The 26604-nt window shown below is 49.1% G+C and overlaps 2 protein-coding genes across 2 annotated transcripts in view; one reads left to right on the top strand and one right to left on the bottom strand.

Moving 5' to 3' along the window:
• LOC125949769 (26S proteasome non-ATPase regulatory subunit 8) overlaps window positions 1–26604 on the bottom strand; it is a 594091-nt gene that overhangs the window by 551036 nt on the left and 16451 nt on the right. The gene's annotated exons all lie outside the window — the stretch shown is intronic.
• Window positions 25950–26604, top strand: part of LOC125959167 (uncharacterized) — a 1653-nt gene continuing 998 nt past the window's right edge. The window contains exons 1-2 of the mRNA XM_049691977.1: window positions 25950–26363; window positions 26406–26604. The exon at window positions 26406–26604 is cut by the window's right edge and continues 242 nt beyond it. Coding sequence (XP_049547934.1) covers window positions 25950–26363; window positions 26406–26604 — 613 coding nt within the window. The remainder of the gene's footprint in view (window positions 26364–26405) is intronic.

Below are 26604 nucleotides of genomic sequence, written 5' to 3'. Positions count from 1 at the left end.
GATCAAGAGAAACCTAAAATAAAAAATTCAACACCGAGCCTGTTTTGATGTAAAAGTATTCTCAAATATTGTGGATTTCATTCATATTTTGGTCGGTCTTTAACGTAATTTATTTAATTGTTCATTTCGTCTTTGTTAATAAGAACTAGATTATCTACTTGTTCAGACGCCAATAAAAAAACTGGAAATGCTCTAATTCAGGAGGTCCCTTTGATGCTTTGATGCTACTTCCCTCATTATCGTACAGCAACAATACACTTCAGTGCGGTTCAGAAGTGTGCGATTGATGATAGCGCGGCCGTCATCATTAGCCGAGCTACGCTATTTACACATCCTTATTCTAAGCAGAAACACAAAAAAACATTTATCAATTCCTGTAGAGAACGTATTTCGTAAAACCGAACGCAACTCTTAATTGGGTACATCGCCCAATTCCGAGCCAACAAATCTGCGTTACACAATGCAGCTCAGCGTTTGAAAAAGGCTGAAAACCTCCCTTGCCATGCACAACACCACCACCCTTCAGTGAGGGTGAAGGAAGGTTGCTGTTGCTGCTGCTGCTGCTGCTGCTGCTCACAAGTGGGTAGCAACCCTCGCGCACAGTGCATTATGCTCAGCACCACGGAGGGTGGAATGTCGAATTCGGGCTTCGGCATCGTCCATACATTCCAAACCTCCCAGGAGAGGGTGGAGGTGATGGCACGGCAGCGAACGTTGGCCGCGGGTGGAAGCGAATCGAAGGACGAAATAAAAGGACGAAACAACGGCGCTAGCTGATCCATGGGAACGCATTAATAGTTTTCCATCGGGCCGCTACGGCCGCTACGGAACTCAATTTAATTACACTTCGCCTCCTACCGCCTCACTGCACTGCGGCTCGTCGTCGGAGTGTGTCCTGGTTCGGGGCATCTGGATTTTGTCTGCATTTCCTCCCGTTTGCTTCTGGTCGCTTTGTTTTGCGGCAGCCATGTTGGGGGAGAGATCAGCACTGGGGTGCTCGCGGGGGTGCCGCGACATCATTCAACGGAAGTACGCTTCGTTGCTCCGTCCCGAGAGTGTCTCGTGCCTCGTGAGGGCTGTCCTGACGGTGAAAGGGTTCCGACAGGACACACCAAATGGGTGGCCCCCTCCCGGCCTGCCACTGATTGTGCCCAAGGACTCATCCTCAAGCGAAAGGCTCGGCGACACATTGGAATCGAATGTGTGCCTTCTTCCGGCCACCTAAACCGGGCGTTATTATCCTGTCCTGGCGCTGTCAGCCGTAAACAAACGGTCGGAAAACATCAATATCCGAGAGCCGAGAGAAAGTGAAATGGGAATTAATCCTTCATTTTTTTCACGTAAACGATCGCGCAGCGGGGTGAAGAGGGATTCCGATGGCCATCGACATCGAAGGGGTCACCACCGCCGAAAAGGGAGCGGCCAAGAATGGTGAAGGGCACGGAAGGGCCTTAAAAGGATTGCCAACCAACAGCTCCAGGTGCTCGCGTCCGGCAGACAAGGAGTGAATCAATCCCGGGCCGCATTTCGCGAAATCGGATCCCGATGAGCCAACCGACCACCGTACCAGGACGAGAGAGCGAGAGAGAGAGTGAATTGACACCAGGCCCGGCCCCCCGTTTCGGAACCGGTACGGATCCTGCGCGTGTCCTGTGCAGTGTGTGTGTGTTTTCCGTTTCCGAAAGTAAGTCCCTCGTATTACAACATGGCAGCTGCGCCAGCTCTCGATCCGCACGCGCAGCTTGCACTGGGTGCGATCGTCTGTCTGTCCCGACTATCACGCATCCCGCACTGCTCCGCCCGTTGGACAAGCAGACTGCAACCGGAATGCACGGTCGTGTATCCGGCGCAACGAAACGCATAACGATAGACGGATGATAGGATAGACGATGGGACTCTGATCCGCCGACGCCGACGCTCCTGCACAAGTTCTTGTTACACATACACGCGCCGGTGTGTGTGTGTGTGACAAAGGACGTGTGGCACATTTTGATGCCGGCTGCAAAAGTAGGTGCAAATGGCACACATTGCGATTTCGGGGATTTCGGCTCCGAACGCGACAGGGAACCGAGTTCCCGGTCCGGTGTACATTGTGGCCCCGTCGTCTTTGTCTGATTCGCCTCTATTCCGATCCATCACATTGTCTCTCTTCGGGGTTCTACACTAAACCAATCGGAAAGAACAGGAACGAGTCCCTGGTTGCAGTGCGCAGTGCTGGTGTCTCTGACAGAGGGCAGCATTTATGTGCCAAACGTGTGCCGTATCGGTGTGGTGGTGCGGCTGAAAGATAAATTATCTAGTTTATTTTTATTGATTTCAAATCCTCTCCTCGCTCTCTCTCTCTCTCTATATTCTTCCTTCCCTCCGGTGTTCCGGGGTTCTCGGGCACGCTCCATCAGCATCAGCGATGCGCGTGCAACATAAAGGAGTCCCTTTTCTGCTCGAGGGTTGCGGTGTTCCGGCATATTGCGCTTGCCAGATTGACCGCTTAGTTCGATTGCACCCGGTATGTGCAATCGCCCCGGACCATCTTCGCCTCATTGTGCGTTACGCAACGCAACGTCTGGCTTTAAAATTTAAAAAGCAAAAGAAAGAAGAAGGAACAAGAATAGGGAACAATAAACAGATAATGCCATACCGCCATGTGCTGGAAGATGGTCGCCGCCGAAGATGTGGCATCAGCTGGAGGAAGGTGCATCCTTGGGTACATCCGTCGGAATTGCACGCGGTATGCATCTGGAAGGATCTAAAGGAATTGGCTAAGGAGCAAACAGTTCCTATAGCGAATGAGATTAGGATTTGCCAATTCAACGCATAGACTTTTAGCAGAGTTTCGATCCCGATGTTCATTGTGTTCCATGTTGTTATAGCGAAAAACTCAGATGCGTCACGTCACGACACGAGACCGAGCACCATTCAATTAATTAGCCCGTACGAATTCCTCCAGGAGCTAGGAGCTACAAAATAGGGATGTCCCTAATTGTCGGTCAGTGTGTCTATCTATGGTGGTGCCCACCACGGCCGGACGACGGATATAATTGCCCCCGGGTTTAACCGAACAACCGAACCGGTGAGTGTCTAATTATTTCGCCAAATTCATCATCAAAATGGTCCCGGGGTGGGTGCGCTCGCCCTTGCTGCGATGCCCATTATCGCTATTGTCCAGTCACTGTGTCGGCCCACGCCAGAACCGGAGTGACATTATTTCAACGATAAACGGTCCTGTTTCGGTTAGTCTGTGAATCGTGGAGAGTGCAAATAGTGACACTGTTGCCACACAATGACACGCAATCGGATTGCTGGGCACAATTCTTGCGAAGAAGATCGCTGGATAGGATGGGCTATATTGTCTGTAGTTTGTCGACGTAATGAAAAATGAACTGATCGAATTTAAGGCACATCGATTACTGGAAGGAAATGGATCCATGACATGAATCATACCAATCGTTTACAAGTCGCCATTCTTCTGCCTCGTGGTACTGCTTGCTGCAGGATGACTAATCGGAAGTATGCGACTCGTTACTGTTTTACCAGACAACCTCACTTCCCTCCCTAGCGTCGATTCCGGTCCAGTGCTCTTCAACTATTTCTTACAGCTCGGCGAATGTAGCATAATTGAAGTGACTCCCTCTCTGTCTCTCTATGAAGACTGTTGAACGTTCTGTTGTCGTCTACTAATACTCACAAAACAAATGTAACCTTCGGTGACGTTCCGGGATTATCAGCACGACCGCTTCAGAGGCGCTTGATAAGAAGTCAATCGCTAAAACCGAGGGGAGCGGGTAGGGAAGCGACAACCGCAGACAGGCCGCCGGTCGGTCCGCCGGTCCACCGGTTTCGGCGGAATGCGTTTTGGCGTGATGGTGCATAAATTTGCCTGTCAATCAAACTAATGAAACCAAATCCTATCGAGTATCCCTCGAACAGAGCCAGAGCCATTGGGGAGTCATTTGTGAGCGTGGAAAGCACGGTATGTCGGCAGAGCGGCGTGCAAGACATGTCCTCTCGCATGGTTGATGGATTTGTGACGAGGAATTTTCATTTGCTGATTGGAGTTGCTTCTGCTGCAGGGGCCGAAGCGAGGGACAAGGTGTCTGGCCATCCTGTAGGGATTTTTTTCTATGGAAAGAATGCCTCAGTCTAGGTGAAGTTGAATGAAACAAACAATTCGATGAAAGAATGATGATCCGATGAGGTAGCACAGAATGTTAGATACTAGAGTTGTCACTCATACTACCAGCTAGAAGGTTTGCTATTCTGTAGAAGGAATTAGATAACCTTTTGATACTTATTTACTTAAGCGGTATTTATTAGAATCTTCTACAATTCCCCATGTAAACTACCTTTTTGTGACCAAAGCGAAGACCATCTTACATGCATGGTTACACTTTTCTAGTAACATTCATATGCATTCAGTTCACCTCAGCTGCTGCGAGGTAAAATTTATTTGTTTATTAACTCCAAACAAAATGTCAGGAAGCGCCAGCAAAACCGGGCACACTGAGCCAATAACACGGGACTCCCCCCAACCTTTCGTCAATTAGTGGTTGTAAAGTGGCAAACAGACAAGCAGAAGAAGAAGACAAAAAAACCCCCAGAAGCAGCACCATAGCACCTGAACGTATCAAGGCGTTTCGAGGAAAATTAATCGACTGAAACAACCTCACCACCACCGCCAGCGCAGCGCAGCGGCTTGCGCATTGCACCCGGGCCACCCAGAAATGGTTCCAGAAAACACTAGAAATTAAGGGACACACCACACGTAGCCAAACATTCGGGACACCCTCAACCCTGGCCTGCCAGCCATAGCACACCGTACAACTGCTCCTGCAGTGAGTACGGTCATTGGCAACCCCGGCGACGCACAGAATGTAGGAGTCCTTAGGGTCCTTGGGACCCCTTTTTCACCCCTTGCACGGTATCGGTTCAGTCCCTCAGTGTAACATTATTTGCCCGGTATAAGGGTTGCGTACGCGTCGGTGGCCCAGCTGCGAAAGGGAAGGGTCGAACCGTTGCTTGGCACTAGAGATATCGGTGGAAAACGAGGGGGGGGGGGGAGTACTTTGGAGCTGGGAAGCTTTGTAACACCTGCGCTGGCCGTCGCCACCCACCAGCTGAAGCCAGCCTGACAACCCCCGGGCCGGGCTCTGACCGGTCTGTTTTCAGCTGTCGTTCCTCTGGCGTTGCCAGGATGGAGGCACCTTCCGTGTTCCGGATATGGTGGAGTGGAAAAAAAAGTAAAGTTGGCAAAATCACCTTCCGGTTCATGGGGCCGGGAGAATGGGTTAGCTCCGTGTCGTGTAATTAGCATAGACCAACCACCGAGGTTAAGATGATTCAACTGTATAATAGGCTTCATAAATTAAAGGGGCCATATGCCAAGCCGCGAACAATGGTCGCTAATATTTTTCTCTGCTCAATTCCTTAAGGACTTTCTTTATTATTATTCGAAGATGTCATCGTCGTCGAACAGAAAAGATTTTACAAAACAAAAAACCAATGCTTTCCCTTGGAATTTTTCCTCCAAAGAATTCAAAACGTTGTGCTTTATTAGATTGTTCACGCTCCAACAAAAAAAAATGTGTTAACTGGCATTATGTAGTAAATCCAATAATTATCTTCAAATCGTATTCCAGCTCGCTTCATCAATTTAAAGCGTCTGCATTCGTTCTTCTGCTGGAATCGCTCTGCCAACACGCAATAAAATTCGTTTTTTTTTGTCGCAGAAATTTGAAACCGTTCCGGCGAGGGGGATTTGAATTAACGTTGGTTCCGTAATTCGTTCTTTACGGAAAGATTAAGGATAACGGCGGGGGTGCCATGCTGGGACAGGAACTGTCGCTATTCCTCTTCAAAAACACCCCCCCTTATCACCATCGCCCCCCAAGGTTGGATGGTTTCGTAAATTAGCTCACGGTAAGGACATCAACTAGCGTAGAGGGTGATCCGGAAAATGTTTAAGAACCTGAAGAAAATTCAAGAATCTCTTAGTTTTCCTTCGCATCGGCCTTTAATCCCATCATCGGCTGAGATCAAATATCATCTCAACAGACATGGCAGACAAGCGGTGGAAAAATAAAAAAAGTTTAATCATCAACAAAAGAATTGTCCTTCAAATGAAACTCGAAATCGAAATCAAGAGAAGCGAGTAAAAATAACAAAACAAAATCCTGCAATTGTAACTATTCCGCCACGGGCCCTGGGGTGGTTTGGTACGAGTCTAGAGCCACCCCTTTTTTCCCGGGGGTTTGGAACTCCCTTTCCAACCAACACTGTCGCAACTGTATCGCTCCGGCCAGGCCAGGCCAGGCACTGCATTTCGAACAGTTGTGTGTAGTGATTTTAATCGTGCCTGCTATGGTTCCTACCCTTCAAAACTTACCAGGACCTTACCAGGGCCTGGCCTGCCTGCCAGGAGGGATTGAAACTGAGGGTGGCCATCAAACCTTTGTCGGTTTCGCTTTTTCCTATAGTCACCACTACCACGCGGTGCTACGAGGGCGAGCGTCACAATGCTCAAGCTGGCAATGGAATTTGGCCACTAGTTCGGTACCGCCACCACCACCACTAGTGCGTGATATTATTCTGCTGACGCCGCTCGTCATTGTGATGGAATAATTTCGGGGAGTTTTTTTATTCCTCTTTCTTTTTCTTTTACAAAAACCCTACAAAACCACCCTCCAGTGCACGAAACTCGCCCGGGAGGGGGAGGATAAAAATGTTCCTCTCGGTTCCCGGTACTAGTGTTGGAGGGTGTATGTGCGTGTGTGTGTGTGACGATGGAAAAAAGTGCGTTCGTTGTGTTGTTTACTTCGAAATCACCGGCCGGAGGTGGTACGTGACATTCGTGGCGATGTAACCGCGGGACAGAAGAGGGGCTAACGCATGAAAAGCATGGAAAGAACTGTTTCATCGCCCTCGCGCTCTTGCGATCATCGGAAGGTCCGGTCCCCCGACACACGGGGCCAATAGTTTCGGGATGAAGAGGCCACGGAAAAAAGTAAATACAGCCGAGCAGCGCAGGAGTCGCGGTTCGTTGTCGTCGGTTTGTGTCGTCCATGGCGGCGTGTCAGTCACCGTGGCTGTAGCGTGGGACCGTGGTCCCGGTGCTATGGCCCGTGATGGGAAAGCGAGCGTTGATGTTGAGCTGCCACTGTGAAAGGGGATATCATCCTGGGAAATAGTAATGCACTCAGCGCGATGGTCGCTCGATGCGTTGGCCACAGTAGATCCGTCAACCGTGCATCGTGTTTAGGGTTACCACGGTTACGCGGTTGGATGATGGACAACATCTCCTGGACTACTTTGTTTGTCGGAACATTATGCTAAAGATGCTTCTAACGTATGGGTTTTCAGGGGGATCGATTACCACAAGTTTGAATGCAGTTTGTTGAGTTGTTGTTTACTAGAACTAGCGATGCGTGATTGGAAGTTTGGTCAAGGATAAATATTTAGTTTAATTTTTTTTATATTAATTATCCAAGTCCACTTGGAATATTAATTTATCAATCGCTTAAATTATTGCAAGATGGTTAAGTAATGCTAGAACATAGAAACGAGAACAAAGGGCGAAAAGGAATGAGTCAAAAGGATGAGAACTACAGCCACTCGTTCGTTTCTGCATGTGAAAGTGTCGAAGGATAATAAATAGTTGCACACTCAACCAATATGTCTGCGTCAGGAGTTTTCGTTCTTCAAACTTAACTAACCGTACACAGTGGGTCCTATAACGGGCGATGAGTCCGTGCAACAAACGAACTGCAAGTCTTGATGGACCATCACCTCGACGTTTGATAAGCACCGCAGAGAGAGAGAGAGATAGAGAGAGACGAAAGAAAAAAAATACACTCAACAACACACAACACACACACACTCACTTACAGCGAGTGAAAACGCAAATTTATCTTCCGGGCACCCTCACCCCCGGTGGCAGTTTCTGTCAGGTTTCCGGTTATGCCTGTCACCTCGTGCCCCCCGATGGATGTCCTGCCAGGCGCTTGGTTTTCCCTTTCCGTTCCGTATTCCGTTGCTGCAACGCTTTCCCAGTGACCTTCAACGTGGCAAACGAACGGAAAACCATCCCTTCGCGGGTGTTGGGCGTAACAAAAAGGGGGTGTTTGGTGATGGTGTCGCTGGCATTGCTGCCGGTGAAATATGCTTCTCCATCGGCGGAACTGTGGCAATGGACACTTTGTGCTGCGTTGCGCTGTGGAGAATTGAGTTCGTTCTGGCACTGGTCTTGGGTCGTGCGATGACACCCGGCCGGTATGGTATATCTTGGTGATGGTGAATCTGGTGCGTACAGACACCGGACACTAGCCCACGAATCTCGCATCTTCAACGAATCAATTACCGATTGCGTGTCCCTTGGATGAATCGAAGCCGAATAGAACCATCGACAATGAACTAGAAACATTTTGTCTCATCATAATTAGATGATAAATCATGTGGAGCGGCAGGATATAACGCCGTGTTTAGTGCTAGCATTTGAATGTAATCTCCCGAGTTCATCTTCCGGCGCGCAATAACACATCACAACGGTCCAATAAATCATGCAACTCCGGGTATTTCCACTTAATCCAGTTCCTTTGTTTTGTGGTTTCTTTCCGCAAACAGTCGGACATTCGACGGGCCCTCGGTACAATCCAGTGATAGTTTAATAAAGGACTCGCCAAATTTCGGTCTGCCTCGCAAATGGATTAGTATGTGAGGGAGGCTTTTTGCTGCTGACCATAAATCTCCGCCCGATTCGGAACTAGAATTTTGAAATTAATTATTCGAAAAATTTCAATAAACTCCACACCGCATGATGTATGCGCGTCCGTAAGGGAGAAGCAACAGTACAGTGCGCCGTGCCGGAGTTTTGCGGTTGACCAGTAGATGTGAGGTGAGCAGCAAGAAAAGGGGGCCATTCCATTGCCCATTTGGTCCGTCGTCGGTCGCTCGCTCGCTTCGATGCAATACATCATCATCCTCATGATCATCACCGTCAGTTTTCCTATTTTCAGACACACGCGACGGTGGTGAAGGGGGTTGCGTCGCCTTCGCCTGCGAGCATCATCACCATCATCAATACTGAGTGTCGGTTCGATGTTCGAGAATGCTAACGCCGTGTATCGCCGTATCCACTTTTCTCGTACACAGCTTACTTCAAAATCCTGTAGCTCGCTGGCGTCTGCTACCTATCCCGATGTCCTGATTGCCTCGCGTGCAAGGGATCCGCAGTAGCATCCGGGACCGGATGATGACCGATATTCACGCGAAACCACCATAACAGATGGTCAGCCAACGGAGCGCGTCTCATGTGTATGAGGGTCCTCTATGCGATGCTGCTGCTGATGAGAGAAACCCCAGCGTCGCAGCGACCAACCGATAGAGCATCAACATGTTTTCAAATGATGCGACTAAAAAGATTGTTGCCACAAAACCACCACCACCGGTCACCGGGACTGACGAGGAAAATGACGAGGAAGAAAATCGGTTGGTGGTCGGTTTGGTGCGGGTGCGATTGAAGAATATATATTATTACATTTTTTGTCGAATGTGCGCGACGGTCTCTCATGACTGCCAGCAATCAGGTCCCGTGGTTCGTCGCCTGCTGCGCGGTGCATTGAGGTCCTTTGATGTTTGAACGCTCTGTATGCTTCCTCCAATGCCCAGCTCCGTTTTGCTGCCCGTTCAGCATTAATTGAGGGACGGGAGATGGAATCGAAGGAATATTTTTGCATCTTTATTGAAGTGTCCTTGCCCCTGCCCCTCTTCCTCTTCTGACGCGAAATGCAACAATAATCAATACTCTGAGGTGGTACGCCTCAGTGCAGAAAGTAATGGCCTCCTGCGTTTTCGACAAAGATGCTCTGTTATTTCATCGACGGCCGACCGGCGGCCTCGCGCTGTTGTGCAAACAGCGACCGCACTGCTGGCGTATCGGCGTGCGTTTGGTGGCGGCCATGTTTACTTACGAACGCCCTCGTCCCCGCACCCAGGGAACACCGGATTATTCCTCGTTTCCTACTGTATTATCTTTAAACCAGGGAGCAGGGAGTTTATTTTACTTAGCAGCAGCAGGGTTCTACCCCGGTCCCTGGAAACCGGTAGCGGTATTGTAATTAAAAACCCTCAGCAACAGTTTATCTTGTCCTGTGCGCGACCAACGGACCGAGCCGGGGAACGAGGGAAGGGAAGTCGGCGACGACAAATGGCGACGCAATAATGGTAAATCCGATGCAAAGCAGTAGGAGGGAGTAGCAGACGCAACCGTAGCGTATTCCCTGTCGAGTTATCCTGCCATTTTGGGCCTTCCCTTAACAGCGGGATATGCACGAAAATTCAAATCAGTGCGAACGAGGGGCGTTGATGCTGCAGCAAACCGTGATGTGCAGCAACATCGATGATGAATGTTGGTTCCTCTTTTTCTCTCAGGCTTTGATCCTCTGACGGGCTATAGATGATCGGTTTTGCTGATATCCATCCACGGAAGGTATCTGAGGAGGTCGATTAATTAGACTCAGATTCTCATCATTCCTCCTATCGTTCCTTGTCGTTAGATTGTTTTGGGAGAGTTTTTTCGAGAACCAAAACAAATCAAAACACGGGAAACAGAAAAGGACAAATAACTGAAAAACTTCAATAGAATGATGCACCACGGGCAGGATGATTTCCAATAAAAATAGGCCTCCTTCCACCCCTTTCCTCACACACGCGGACACACACACACCTTTCGACATTCTGTATCAATCGTCGCGTACTCCACCGACGACGACGACGACGACGACATGAGGCATGGCTCATGTTTCGACCCCGGTAGCCCTGCACACAGTAACATATTTTCACACACTCCCACCTCCCGGGTCCGAAATGCATTCGATATGCAGGTTCTACAGGCGTACGGAAAATGGTTCTCCATTGAAGGGCTTCCGTCCTGATGGGGCTGATGGTGCGATGATGCGCACAACGTTCTCGATCGAACGTGGTAGCTCGCACCACGAAAATCGATTGTTCCGTCGCTTCCGTGACGTGGCGCGACCTCACATCCTCCTCCTCGTGGTCGTGGTGGCGTGTGACGATAAAACCAACTAACCAACACAGCGGGGATAGGGCGGGAAAAAAAAGGCGTCAGACCCGGTGAACCTCGAGCTTGACGGTTCGGTACTTGCTGGTGCCGGAATTCTTGGAACAAACTGGACTACGATTTTTTTTTATCGAAATGCTTATAAAACATTGTGGCCATGAACGCAAATTGAATGACCGCGAACATGCACGACTCGCAGCTGTGCGAAGGGCAGAGTGAGTGAATTGACGTCTTAGGTCGGGCGTGAGAAAATGTGTTCCCGCGGTTACTGCCCTCCGGATTTCTCTGGAATTCCACGTAAGATGTACCAAGACGTACAGGAGTAGTATCCTTGCCAACAAACACACACACAGACATAGCTTGTTCTACTCAGAACACAACAACACCGAATGCAATCAAGCCCGAAATGAGTTTGGGGCACGATGGGGTGGCCGGTTCCGGTGCCGGTGGCATGGTGAACCGATCAGCAGCAGCAGCAGCAGCAGAGTTTCACTTCCAGTTCCAGTTTTTTTTATGCTTTTATGCTTATGCTGCTTTTTCTGCGGCCGGCGACAACCCGACTAGACGCCCGCTACTCACATATGCACACGGTGGTGCGCGCGAAGGGGTTAAAATCCTGAGGAAGCCAGCCCTTCCTCCCCCCAAAACAACCGCAAACACTGTAATTAGGGGCTTCCCTTTGCAGCGCGTCTGGTGTGGTATGGTACGGTCTGGCGTGGACCACTTTATCAACAGGAACCGGAGGAAGGATCCGGAAATGGTACAGGTTCGGGTTCGATTTCCTATCGCACCACACAGACACAGCAGAAGGAAGCAGGAAGTCCGCCGCACCGCCACCACCATCGAGCGTGTGTGTGTCGCTATTCGACGTGGACGGAGCTGGAAGTCCGCATCCGCTGGGAAAGGGGCTACATAAAAGTACATCAATTACCAATGCACCGCCCTGGTCTGTGCGATGATGATGATGATGTGCGAGGACGCGAGGCGTTGTGTGTTGCCGGACACACGGAGGCGGGAAAGGGGGAAAGCATTGGTCACGCGAGTCCACAATGGTTCCCGGAGCGTCGTACGCAGCAATCGTCGCTCTTATGTTGGTTGATTGCGTGATCGAGCGGAGCGGAGTGTTGTGCGGTGTTGGGTTGTGTTTGGGGGTGCAGCGATGCAGTGATACCTGTGCGAAACATGTTCCTCCTTCTCCTCTGGCCCACCCCCCCGGGGGAGGATCGATTGTCGGCTACTATGCCAACTGTCGGTTGCACAACAATTCATTCGAGTCCGACCGAATGGTCATCGGAGAGTCGACTGTATGCCTGATGTACTGACTGTGTGTACTAGTAGAATCGCCATACTAGACTGCTGCCACTGTAATAACATTTGGGGAAGGATTCCAAAGGAGTAGACAAAGACGTGTTTATCGGCAGGAACAGGACGCGTGCAGTGGGAGCTTTCTCCTCTTGTTCTGAATCATTCAACAGAAGCCTCGGAAGGACTCGGAAACAAGCGTTTGCTTCCACCAACGTGTCACGTCCGGTAGCATTCCGTGTGGTGTAGAACTCTAGAAATGAATATTTAATGACTACAACATAGACACAACATAGTGAAGCGCAGCATTGAACTCGATGACTCGATGTTGCTCGATTGTTTCATACTTCCAATCCAATGCTCAAATAGCTATACGTCTAAAGCATGGTATAGCTTTGATCCTGTCGATCCTGCTCAACACTTCTTGAGAGGCTTCCCCGGAGCGAAATGCTATCCACCATCGATCCTGACAAAAGCACCCCCCAATCGAGAGACTCTCATTCACTCACGCACCGAAATTGCCGTTATCTGTCGCGTCAGCCCGAGTGGAAAGCCCCGAGTTCAACACCCTCCACTGAGAGCGGAAATCCATTAGGAAAGCGAACGAAAAGGAAACAACCAAACCGGAATATAGACCCCGCCGGACGGAGTAAAACAGAAAACCAATCCCGAGCATACCGAGCAACAGATCGACGGCTGCCACTCCACTGACAGTGATCGTGTTGACGCGTTCCTTGGTCCGCGGTCCGCCACGATACCACCATCCGATACCATCGTCACCGAACGGAGAAAAATATTAAATTACATCCCCCTGGCCCTCGTTCATCGGTCCAGTATTGGTTGAGATGTCTCCCCCGGGGGACACCATTCAACCACAGCCTACTGTGTGGACCAGCGCAAGCATAACTTGGGCGAGAAGAGAAGATATCTTCTCGTTCGAGTAACGTTCCCCGTTGCTACGGAACCGTTTGGTTGTTGAGTTTTTGTATTCCTTTTTTTCTCTCTCGTTATTTTACGGATCCCTCTTTAACGGAACGGCGTTTGTTTGTCCACTTCGCACCGGTTCCACCGCACCGGGTCCCGTTTACCGGTCACCGGTGCTTCCTGGGTGCACACCGCGGAGGGAGATCACATTCGCTTTTCGTCCTTTTTACGGGACTCGAAGAGACTCGGATGCAAGCTGCACATACGATATGGAAGATAACCATCATCGGGACATCAAGGGGAGGGAGAGGGGGGAGAGGTTTCCCCGTAAAAACACATCCGGAAAGAAAAATTATTAATCGATTATTAAACACCCACGGACCACCCCTCGGTGAGGATAGGTAGACGGTTCCAGTCGAGGATCGAGGAGCATCCCTTGGTGTCCTGCCCATTAAAACAACGCGAAACGTTTCCCCCACCATCGGCATCGGTACTGCACCGACGACCGTTGTCCTTTATTGACGCCTCCACACCCTCGCACGGATCGAATTGGTTTTTTTTTGTTGGCCACCTCTCATCGAACTCATCATCCCGTTCGATTTGAAGAGGAAAAGGGACCTATGGTGATGCCGGAACAACGGGGAAAAAACGGATAAAAGAAACACGAAAAAAAAAACGAACAGGAATGCATCGAAACTGGCGTGTAATGTTTGATGAACCACAAAAACCGAACATTTAAATTGCTCAACGCACCTCACCCCCGTCCTGGGTTGAGAGAACGGTTGCTGGAGAGGAAAATAGAAACGGGAAAAAACGCGAGGACATTGCTACCAGCTGCCCTGCGGAGGTGTTTAAGTATGTTTGGCACTCCACGGGGGGGTTAATATGGTGATAGTATTTTCGATTACGACAGTCATCGCACATCCGGATGAGGATGTATTGGCCCTAAGGCGAGATGTCGCGGGAGAGTTGATGAATCATCGCAATCATCGTGAAGCGATCGTCTGGAGAGCGTAAGCATGCAGTTTGGATTGTGCATCAGCCATAGGAGAATGTTTTGTAAAGCAGAAGGAATTTTATATGCAATTCTATAATTCATTAAGTTGAGAATGCTTTAAATGTGCATTGCCACGATAAAAACATTACTTTAAGAAATGTTAAAAAGAGGAGCAAATACAGTTGTTATCGAAGCCGAGCACGATTAAGATGAACTTTTTTTTTAGATCAAAGTTGCTCTAATACAGTTCGGAAATTCGCTGTAAAGAACTGTCAAAAGAAGCAAAGCATGCTCCGTTCATAAAGACTCCCACTTTGTTGAGTTGTTGGAATTTGTTTGAGAGTTGCAAAACAAGGTGGCTATCGTAGTCGAGCATCATAATTAATAATTAAAAGATTCCTTACTGTAAAAGTTGACTACCATGACTCTGCACCTTAAAATAATTTGATATAATTTATGCTAACAGTTTGCCAGTTGAATATCAATGAGTAATCCTTACCTCTCATTGACAGCTGTCTGCTCAACTATTCCCTGAGCTGCCTGTTCAACTATTCTAAACTTTGCTCTTCGCTTCGCCATTCCTTTGCTAATGACTTCATCAAACCCATGCAAAACAAGAGTTCAGCCAGCAAATGGCAAAGCCAACCAGCCTCATTACAATGTGCCTCTATGCTGACTGCTGCTAATCAAGTGAAAAATGCGGGTCCTTCTGGTGGCACCTGGAACCGGGAACCACTGCAGAAGAAAGCCATACCACTGCCCTCCACCGACACGATGTGAAGCGACGTGCAAGCGTTGAATCCGCCGGACTCAACTAGCCCAGGCTGATCGGAAATAGGGGCACTTTGTTGGTATTTCCTCCCGAAACAGGCACAGAAAATGCACAGAAAATGCCAGCATAATAGCAATGACAATACCGAGTGTACCGAGAGAAAGGATATGAAACCAGCTTGATTTTTTTTTTTTTTGCAATGGAATTACCCAAGCACCGCCAGGGATCGGAAGCGGAAGGCACGAATTCCCGCACAGCCAAGGCAGCGTGAGAGTTTGAAGGGCTGCCGGAATATCTTCCATTTCCGATCAATACGAACCGCCATCGACAACGAAGTGATTGGGCGCTAAACCGGAGCAAAAGAAGAAGAAGAAAGTGCGTGTTCAAGTGGATAGTAAGCGTAACGAAGCGGTAAAGTAAGCTATGGAGCGTTCCCGAAAATAGCCGCACCACACATCTAAGATCATTCACGCCCCATATGGCATAAGGGATCGAGCATCGAGCTTCGAGGATATCCCGGGAGTCACCGAGAATAGAGAGCAAAACCGAAATCGAGTGCGCGATGCGGGTTCGGCGGCTGAGGAATGAAATCCTTTTACTTTTCCCCCGAGATCCTGTTCGCCCCGAGTCGAAAGGACGTCTGTAGCGCATAAACTCAATTCTCCACAGGACAACTGCCCAAATTTTCGATTTCGTCCCTCGTTTCGGGCTGGGGCCTGCTGGCTAATGAAATTTGAAACCCTACCATTGGCGGCGTATGGCGGCTGACTCGATGGATCGATCCGGAGATCGCTTGCTGGCCGATCAAGCGACCGACTGCGGCCTTCAACGCTGATGCTGCAATGCTGATAGCGGCGCGATATGGATCGCTAGAAACTCGGACAGGACAGCGTTCCCCCTTGGGCCGTGGGTTTATTCTCCCTCGAAGCACGTTCGTACGGAAGGATAATTACGACACTTCAGTAACTAGAGGGCCGTAACGGGTGGTCGCTTTACTACTAAAGACGCAACAATGGCCGTAACGCCATCATCATCATCATCGTTCCCCAATGGCAGCCACTTGAGCGTATAAACCGCGTATAATGCTCAGCTCATATGTTCACTTTCCGTTCGCCCTTTCATCTGTTCGATTCCTGCTGAGCAAAGAAGCAGAAGGAACTTAGTTCTTAGCGGTGCGGTGCTTCTACGTAGCAAGAGGCTCGCGGCCAAGACCCCTATCTGTGGACACTGAACGGACAGGCTGCAACAGAAGGTTTTGCTTAAATGTCTTACGCCTCCTGTTGCGATATGTGACCGGCTCGGTTAGCGCTCGACCAGTCTCGACCCGTTTACCACAGAATTAGGCGACCTTCCGGTATGGTTTGTAGAACGGACGGTGCCGATAACCGGGGGGGAGAACAAGGATTTCACACAAATTATCAAGATGACACATGGTATGTAATTAGAAAGTGGGCAAACGGGAACGGAATTAACAATAAAGGATTCTTTCTGTCGATAATCGGTCCACAACGTTGTTGTTCTATGATAAATGTCTAGCCCGAGGCGCTCGGTATGGTGGTAAGTTATATGCTGGAAGATGTAACGGTGCACCCGGAATTACTTAAAATTGAGTAGTTAAGAACCACGCGGCTTCAACATGATTATTAAATCAAAATGTAATTGATCAATTTGTTTCAAAATTGATCAAAACAAAAACAAAAGAAAAGAGTTGCAACAATTATTTTTCATAGAACTGCTCTTATACAGCTATCCACCAGTTTATTCGAAAATTTCATAAAAACATTATTTCGATTGGAAGAGAAATCCCGCTGGTGTGCACTTCTCGTAGGAGCGCAATCTTCAAGATATTACTCGTCCAAATGGCCTCCAGCAGTTGGAATATAAATTAAACAACGCGACAAGCATCTCAACTGTTACCAATTTCTCACGAAAGCATCATGCTGATCCCGCATCCCGAGCCTTACCCTTAGGTGGAACAAATCCGTCGCCATTCCCACCGCAGAACTGCATCCTTAACATCTTGGTACGCCGCACCACTCAGCCACTTTCCATTGTTCGTCTCAAGTGTGATATCATTCCTTAAGATCTGGAGTTGCCGTGCTGAAATGGGGGAAATTAAAATTCGGTATCGGTGGCGCCGATCGGGGCCACTTTGGCATTGTGATACACATTCATCATGCCGCTGTAACCAGCCAGCAGCCAGCACCAAAAACCCCTTTTTAGCTGGTTTATTTGTTCCTGATAATTACCCTCCACTCGCCGTTTTTTCCTCTTCTTCTTACGTCTTCCTTTGAGCACTCAAAAGCAGAGCAGCTTTTCCTCAAGATGCTAACCTGTGGCACCAATGTGGTCAATGGGAATGGGACCGTTTTTTTTTCTCTGGGGGAGGTCGCTCCGGAACCGGATGCTTGAGATGAAAATGGAAACAATATCATGGTGCCAATTTGCGCTGCGTGTTACCTTACTTACCGCATTGATTAATCCTATCCGTTACTCCTGCTGAGGTTTTACCTCGGTGACCCCTTGAGAAGGCTACTCGAGAAAGAGAAACGAAACTGTGGGAGCAGCAGGGAGCAGATCGAGCAAGTTTTGAAGTTTTCATAATAAAACCTACGATTCGAATAAGTAGCTCTTAAAAACGTAATATCAAACTGATGGTGGGTATTGTTAGGATTGTCTCTAATGTTTGAAAATTGTGAATAATGCATAGATAAACGCATCGATGTTATTCTATTCTATCCAATTTGATGTTTTCAATTTACTTTTTAAATTTTAACAACGGCTATCGCAATTATGAGGGTACCTTTTATTATAATTTAGGTTTATATTTGCAATTTTGAATAATGTTGGATCAATCGATAATCAACTAACAAAAAATTCATAAACTACGTACCATATTATGGTGCAATGCCTTCCACTACTTCAATGTGAATTTTTCTAACTTATCGATTTCAAAGTAGCATCTAAACTACCGAAAATTTCGAAAAAAAATTTAAACACATTATCTGCACACCATTGACCATCATATTCAATGAGCAGCGGTTTTAGCATTATCTTAATCACCTCAAAAATAGGGAAAAAGAAATTCTGATCAAAGTTATCTTATCCTAAATCATTTAACTGTTACCCTTGACAACTGTCCGTTTGGTTTAGTAAAGATGGATGGTCCGGTAGAAGAGGTAAAGATGGATGACAACAGTATTGACATTTTCTAATTACGCGCTACCGGATTAAAACCAATCTCACCTTCACCAATTCCACCGCACCACCGAGCGACAGAGCAACGGCCATTTCCACATGCCTTTGTCAGTTGCGACGGTTGGTCATTGTGCTTCGAACCCTTTCTCCAATAGCGCTCCGCGCCATAGGACACTAAACACGTCCCGGAATCGATTCCGGTGGGTGGCAGATTGAAAGGGTCTTCCGAAATCCGCGTGCCATTCTAGTGAAACCATTTGATGCTTCGAAATGCTAACAAAGCATTGGACAAGAGATATCTAACAAGGGCTGCTTAGCCACGTGACGGCACATCGTAGCGGGTGATCTGCTTGCTTGCTGAGTAAAAGCAGAGATGCGCACCCCCCCCTCCCACGAACGTAGTGCCATTAACTATCGTTCCGTGACGGACGCCCATAAAAGCCGGGGACACCATTACCTCCCAACACCATTCAATGGTCCATTGTGCAACCACTTGAGGGGTTAGATTTTCTCACAAAACTGACGAAAGTTTAAGTTTTATAGCCCAAACACCCGAGTGCTCGTGAGCGAATGTATGTGGCTCCCCCGGTATGGTAACGTCTCCGTTGACATGAAATGAATATTTATTGTGTGTCTGCGTATGTGTGCTCGTTGAAATCCTAATTACTCCTTCGCTCTGCACCACACCGCGAATGTCCTAGTGTCATCGAAGATTCATCTCGAGTAACTCGATAGCAGACCATCGACGTAGCACGTAGCAGCGTGGATTGGAAATCCTGTGGCCGTACCTCGATGGTACACTCATCACTATCAGACCAACTACTACTTCTGCTTCTTCTTCTGCTTCTTCTTCTGGCCACTGTTGCTGCAAAAGGATCGGACGCACCGTCACGAGACAGTGACAAATGCGGCGTTATACCGATGCGCACGGTCGAGGGAATTTCTAAATCCCTCTTTTTCGTCCTGCATCTCCGGTCTCTATCATCTCGGGGGGGTGGGTGAGTCGTCTACAACTTATCCACCCCTTCAGACGACCACCGGATCCTAATTGAATAAGGACCGTTATATTTTGTGTGAGAGTGTGAGTGAGGCTTAAGAGGCTTGGCTTTAGACGCGTTTTTGTGCCACCGACAGCAGCAGGAGCAGCAGCAGGAGCAGGAGCAGCAGCAGCGAGTGCCCGACCGATCCTTCGAATCTTATGATTGTCAAGGGATTTTGGAGAACACTCGGTCCCGTTTCCCGTTTCGCAGATTATCTCCGGCCCGTGTGTCCGGGAACACGATGTTCTCGCTGTCAGCTTGCCATTGCTGGACTGGAAGCGATTATCGACGACGATGAGGTTCAGCCATTGTTTACGAATGATGTGCCAGTTCCAGCTTGGTCCGTTGTGTGTGACGGACATTTAATTGAAATTAATATATTACTCTATTCTCTTCGCCACACTTTCGCCACTTTGTCATCTGCTATTAATGCGCTTTAAAGCTGGCAACTGCACCTCGCACGTCGGACGTCGCGTTGGTGCGATATCGTACGATATTACTCATCGATGGAGACGCCTTGGCGGTGGTTGGGTCGAACTGTGTTCTATTTTTAAAAATATGTTTTGCCAAGCCTTACGCCCTGCAGGACGTTTGGGGGGTTCTACCGTGAGTCATACTGCACTAGGAACGCGCCACCGGCATTCTTGTGCTACCACCGGTTAGTGCTTGGCACGCGTTTGGTGTGTACGTATGATGGAATGATGCGATGACTAATACCCGGTACGCTGCCCGGGGGAAGGGATCCAGTTCGACACATGCGCGCCATGACAAAATTGGCGGCAAACTGGGCTCTCGCTCTCTCTCCCTCTCTTAGTCGCTCTCTAGTGTATGGTTTTTGGAAGATACTTGCTGCCAGCGCTTGAGTAACAGGTAGCTCAGTGTTACTAAAGCGCAACAAGTAGTCGCCAGTGGCGTGTTTATTCTTAGACGCATCATGACTCATACAGATTTACCACGAAACGATATCCGTAGTGCACTACGAAGTTCTGAGACTTCTTAAGTAGTATATATCGTCCTGACCAACCCTTACCGTGCGCCTTGCTTCGAATGCAATATCGCAGGCAGATTTTAATTCAATCAACTGTCTACGAGACGTCACGTGTGCGCCTGTCGTGGTCGAGATAAGCCTTTGTTCGAAGCATAATTTGATACTTATCATACCATCATTCAATCGAGTGTAGGGATGATCTTTGGGGCGGAGAGAATAGAGAGTGGAAGGAAGAATGATTGATTGGTTTCATGTTGCAGCGTCGAACTCACCCAGGCAGGTACAGCCGTCTGTGTACTGGAATTGAGCCAGAAATCAGTTCAATGAGTGTGAGTCCGATGAAGCTTGAAGCCCTCAATTGTTTTCCCCTGCTTCTGCTCCAAACGCTTTACGAAGGAAGCCAGATAATGCCATGCATTCCAATGCTGGCCTCTGCACAGCCCAAGATTGCTTTATTGATTCTTTATCCTCACTCCCCCCCGAGTACTATTAGGAAGGAAGGTAAATAATGACTTCCTTCCTTCGCTCGGAAGCACAGTCTCCAGTCCAGAACCACACAACGGCCCCGTACAGAAAGGCGAGAATCCAATCCGACGACGAGAAGGGAGCACCAAATCGGAATAAAATCCGCTCAGACAATTACAACGCATCAGATGAACAAACGAAGGATGCGTTTGGAGCAAGAGGGTTGGAGAAAGGAGCTCGTCTGTAGCTCGTATTCGTACACGCCATAAGCCAAAACATAAACACCACCCCGGCTGTATTGGGGAGCGTTCGAAGGGCGATGCGCTGCGAAAGACGAATCCTGGCACAGTCCGGGCATGCTATATCGATGCAGCATCGAACGCAGCATCGCTCATCGAAATCGCAGCCTGGCAGCGGAATCCGTAGCGGCGCGGCGCGGCGCAGCGCGGCATAAACCCCTCGGCATCGCTGCTTACCATCGGAAGCATAATGGATTCCGTAATAACTAGTTTCCACCGTCCTGGTCCTGCCAGTGCGCCAGTGTTAGCAGCCACGGAATCGCAAGGGCAGGGGAACTGGCACCGTAGGAGATCCTTGGCAACCCCTCGACGCACGGTACGAGACCAAAACCAGTCAAGTAACAATGTGCGCCACGGCCACGGTTTAGAAGCTGAAGCGGACCAAACCAAGCCTACGAGTTTGATGCGAGCTTACGAGGCTTGTGGCTGTACGGAGTAGGAAAGGGTGACCGGGTGTTGGAAGTACATCCCTCCGAAGGCAACAACGAATTCCTCGGTGTATCGCTGTGTGTGCAGCGTATGCTGCGACAAGGGTGGTATAAAAAAGGGGTTTTTAAAGGGACTAAACCCGAGCTGTGGAAGCATGACTATTCCAACACAGGCGCACACACATACACCGATGCTAGTGTTAGTTGGCTTATGTGCAGTACTTGTTTGTAGCGCATTTCGATTTACAATCGTGTACACCCTAAGCCATTGCGCTCCGGTGGTAGAGGGGTGCGTTCCTGCGCTTGATAGCGTCGGCAGAAATCAAGCTGCACGGGGTAACTATAAGCCCCGTGTATGATAAGCAGCGCACAACGAGCATAAATTATGCGACGCAGGACACACTCCCGGGGCGTACGATCCTCGGCCACGATCCAGGTGCGCGCGTGCTCACTGTCGCCGCTATCGACACCGAAAGCCCCCTTGGCGAGATTAATGGAATGAACCGAAACGATAGGTGGAAACATTACGAAAGCCACGCGAGCAGAACGCGACCGGAAGCGTGACATTTCTGTGCACAGCCCAACCGAGTCCAGGCTAGCGCCCAGAACACACACACACAGAAAATATATCTAAAGGTGTGGGGATCGCGTGAACCCCCCGCTCCGTTGTAGCAGCCTATAGGCCATTGTTGATTATCTTATTTGTTTGATAATAATTCGAGATAAAGTGTGCGCAACTCGGCGCGTGCGCGTGCGCGTACTGTACCGAAACATGGAGCATTAAACTCGGTCATGCTCGGTTTGTATTCAGGATATCTGGCGCAGTACCATAAGGTTTTTCCTTTTTCGTTGCTCAAAGTTACCAGTCGTTTCCGATCAAACGAATAGCACTCTAAATACGTACTTAATGGTCCACCGTAGGTAATTACATTAGCCAAGGCACAGCTTCAATCTCCGTTCGAAAGCCAACAGAACGGAGCATTAACACGAGCAATTACTCAGTAAAGAGCAACCCCACAAGGATATCCCTAAAGGAATCACCCTCCGGAGCCAGACCTCCTGGCTGTTCCTTCCTTCTTCGCCGCTATAGACGCCGTGTAGACGGCGCGAGACGAGACTTGACGACGGCAACGCCTTACATCGTGAGACCGAGGCCGAGGGGCCCGTCTTACGGAAGGGTGCGTTCGTGCGTGTTAAGACCGCTACCGGTGTTTATGCTCAATAAAGGCTCACACATAAAGGCTAAACACCTCGTTCCCCTTGATGCCGGCCCCTGGCTTTTTGCCTGCGGTAACCAAGAAGCGATAGTACCACGTAAGAAGCACAAGTGGACAAGTGTATCTCGGAAAGGGAGGGTCTTTAAACCGACAGGAACCGAGCACCGAGGGATTTATCGAATCACGACGACAGGTACGCCGTGCGAGCGCCTGATCAGTGAGGAAGGTTAAGAACTTGTAAGGAGTCGAGTCGAGAGAAGAAGATGTCTCCGTGCGGATGTCATTGCGGTTTCGGACGGGACGGGGGTATGGTGAAACCGCGTTTGATGTTTTGTGTAATAAACGATATTATAAAAGGTACCGGATAACGATCCCGGAACGAGCTGATGAGGAGATGTTTATCGGCTTTTAATACATTTGATGGTGGTTGATTTATGGAATGTTTCATTCTGGATAGTGGTTTGGGTTCGGTGTAACTCTCAGCAAATTGCGCAAAAATCGTGCGAAAGGAGGATCTATGATTTCAGTAGCATAAGGATCCGGTAACATATTGACGAGTGGGTTCTTCATTGCCTCGCCAAACAGCTGACAACTTCTTCCAGTTTGTGGTCCTTTTAAAGGACGCAGGCATGTGCCAACTGTATTTCCGACACCGCAATTTAACTTAAAGCTACAATTTATCCTGGATTCCGCAGGCTGGACGACGTCGGGGAAAAAAGTTCATTGACATATGGAAGGTAGGAAGGAACGGAGCAAAGCAAAGATCGCGGAAGATCTGCCAAGGATCCCTATACCTCTACCTGACTATCAATTGCGATTTTCAATGATCCTCCTTCCAATGTTGGCAGATCGCGCAGCTGCAAGCACAACGCAGACCCAAGCCAGAGCCGGGGCGTAACGGAAAAAAGGTGCGTCACCTCTCGATCAATCCAACGAGATCCGGCTGCCGAGGACCAACAAAAACCTCAGCCCTCAGCCCAGTGGTGCGGAAAATTCACCGTACACGAGCCCAGCGGTGACACGAGCCACCATATATCGTGGCAGGACACACCCGGGAATCACGAAGCGAAGGGCTGGCACACGTGGTGGCAGCTGCAAAACTTCGCTCGCAACGCCACAACAGGAATGCAGCCAGGGCATGCGACACCGAGGGGGGTACGGGGAAATTAAAGGCAGATAAATAGCGATACGGCATATTGTGGCCTGGACGGAATACTGGCTGGCCAGGACACACACGCGGCACATACCGCTAGCGACTATCGTAGATTGATACGGCTCGATAGACGTGGCATGCGTATACATTTCCATCTCTTTTCACGCTTTACTAAGCCTGCACAACGGCACAGGACATGGTACAGGACGAGATAAACACGAGACACAGTGACAGAGAGAGAGAGTGAGAAAAAAGGAAGCGAAAAAAATGGTCCCAAAAAGCCATACAGCACGAGGCAGTTGCGCGTTGCACCAGAAACTAATCATAATTAACAGCCGAACAAGCTCCACATCAGCAACAAAGCTGGAGAAAGGGAGGCCAGTAGAATGAAAGAAGAACGAACCCAACTCCCTCCACCTCCCCTCCACGAAATGGGGTTCAAAAACGGGTTTCAAACGAAAAGTGCATCTCAACAACCGACCGACCGACCGAAAGAACCACCACCCAGCCTACTCTGCGTGTGTTCAGGCATGAATCATCAATGTTCTTGTGGTTCGAAGTATGCTGCGACTGGCGGCGTACGTCAAAACCCATAGCGCCTCGCTGATTGACCCGGGGAGGGTAATGAAATGAATAAAAAACGTTCCCCCTTCTTGTCTGTTCCTTGTGAATGGGAAAAACCGCCGGTCCAAAGGAACGGCGAAAACGGCGACCCAAAACAGAAGGAAGAGAAGAAGAAAAAAGGGAAAAAGGACGCCGTCGATGCTGACGCCGCCGCCGCCGCACGTGCTCAACGTGTCTTCCGAGAGTCGAGTCGCGTGCCGCTTTTCGCTTGGGCTTCGGTGATTTTCGTTCCCTCTCTGTGTGTCCCTGTGTCTATAGCAGATAGGGGAAGACACACAGGTACAGTGTCGGACAGAAGTTAAGCAACTGGGTTAAGGTGTATGAAATGGCCACGATAGAACTACAATTTTGTGATCTTGGATCTATTTTTTTGCATTTTTGCAAGTATCTTTTGGGTCATTGTCGTGATGATATTTGCAATTCGACGGCATTAGCGGCAAGCATGAGGAAGCATCACACTTTCCATGATGTTTCTGTACATTATTCCGTTCAGAATCCCATGAATTCGATGAAAATGTGCCATATCTCGCCCAGAGAGGCATCCCCATACAATTACACATCCTCCGCCATGTTTCAAAGGTAAAAAGAATACTAAAACTCCGCAAAACTCGACAAATTTAGCAAGCTTACAAGCTAATAGACTACTACTATACAGAAATTCTGCATGTGATGATCTATATCGTATTATTTTTCCCCCAAAAATGCTAGTTGCTTAACTTTTGACGCATCAAAAATCAAAACTTTTTTGAAACTATCGTGTTAATGTGCTATCCAAAGAAAAAATAATAATTGCAATCGTCGTAAAATATCGTAAATATGTACCCTTTTCAGCAGCTGAGTCGGAAAATGTACAGTTTAGTTGAAAATTAAAATTTTGAACACTTTTTCTTACACCTTAACCCAGTTGCTTAACTTATGTCCGACACTGTATGTACTGTGATCGCGTATCCTTGTAGCGGCGGCTTTCGGTTCGGTTCGCTTCGGCACCCCTTATGTACTCCGGCCGTCCAGGGCTGCGCGCAGCCGTGAGTTGGAGGGGTTCTCTTCCGTTTCCGCTCTTGCTGCTGCCATGCACAAGAAGGGGAAAGCGATGGCCGGCGCTGATGGAACGAAAACATATATAAGCAGGCAGGATCTCCCCGTCGGAGGATCATTCGGTGCCTGGCCACGGCCGAGGACATATCGTGCGTAGTACTAGCAGCAGCAGCCTTCGACGGCCAACTCGCAACAGATACTCGTAGGCCACGGTGGCCACCGTAACAGTAGTAGCTAGTAGTTTTTGTAAATAAAATAAAGTGAAGATTGGTGTCAATTTGGAACAATCCTGTCCTGTCGGAGGATCCAGTCAGTGTGTGCGTGTGTGTGTGCGTGTGTGTGCCCGGGTGGTCAATACTAGGAGTGGAGTTTACGGCGCCGTTGAGGCGACGAAACGCGCCCACCCCCACCTTCTCTGCCTCTGTGACATGCAAGTATGGCGACGATCGTGCAATCACAATCCCGCACAATCCTGGCAACCGCCGCCGCCAGCGGTGGCGGTCTCCTGACGACGGTGGCCAGTCTTCCACCCCGCTACAAACTCCAGTATACCGCCGACGTGACAGATAAACAGAAGGAACTGGCCACCACCGTCACCATCGTCACCAAGACTGGGGACAGTCCGCTGGATTTGACGGTGCGTCCGGTAACGGTTGGACCCATCATCACACCACCGGCCACACCGTCTCCCCTCAAGAAGCGATACCGCGAGGACAATCTGCACAACTTTGTGCGCGTCGAAGAGCCACAGGCGAAGAAGGTAAAAGCGGAACCCACCGACATCGTCACCGCCCCGGAACCGGTCGATCCGATGATCGCGAAGAAAGATCTCGTCACTCCAGCGAAACCTGCCGGAAAGGTACAAAGCAATGGCGCGGTGGGTGGCAGCGAGTCGGCGGTGGCCATGCCACCGAAGAGCACGAAAAACCCACCGCCACCATCGGCCGCTACGAAGGAACGGCGTGCCAAGGCGATACGGAAGTTAAAGTTTGACGAGGAAAACTCTTCGCCGGTCTCGGGCACGATCATTATTTCGCTCGAGGAAGCCATGAACGGGGATGCACCGCGGGAATCGGGCGATATTGATCCAC

Source organism: Anopheles darlingi, chromosome 2, assembly GCF_943734745.1.
Source record: "Anopheles darlingi chromosome 2, idAnoDarlMG_H_01, whole genome shotgun sequence".
NCBI lineage: Eukaryota > Metazoa > Arthropoda > Insecta > Diptera > Culicidae > Anopheles > Anopheles darlingi.
Note: the sequence above shows the minus strand (reverse complement) of the source record. Positions and strands in the feature narration are given on the sequence as shown.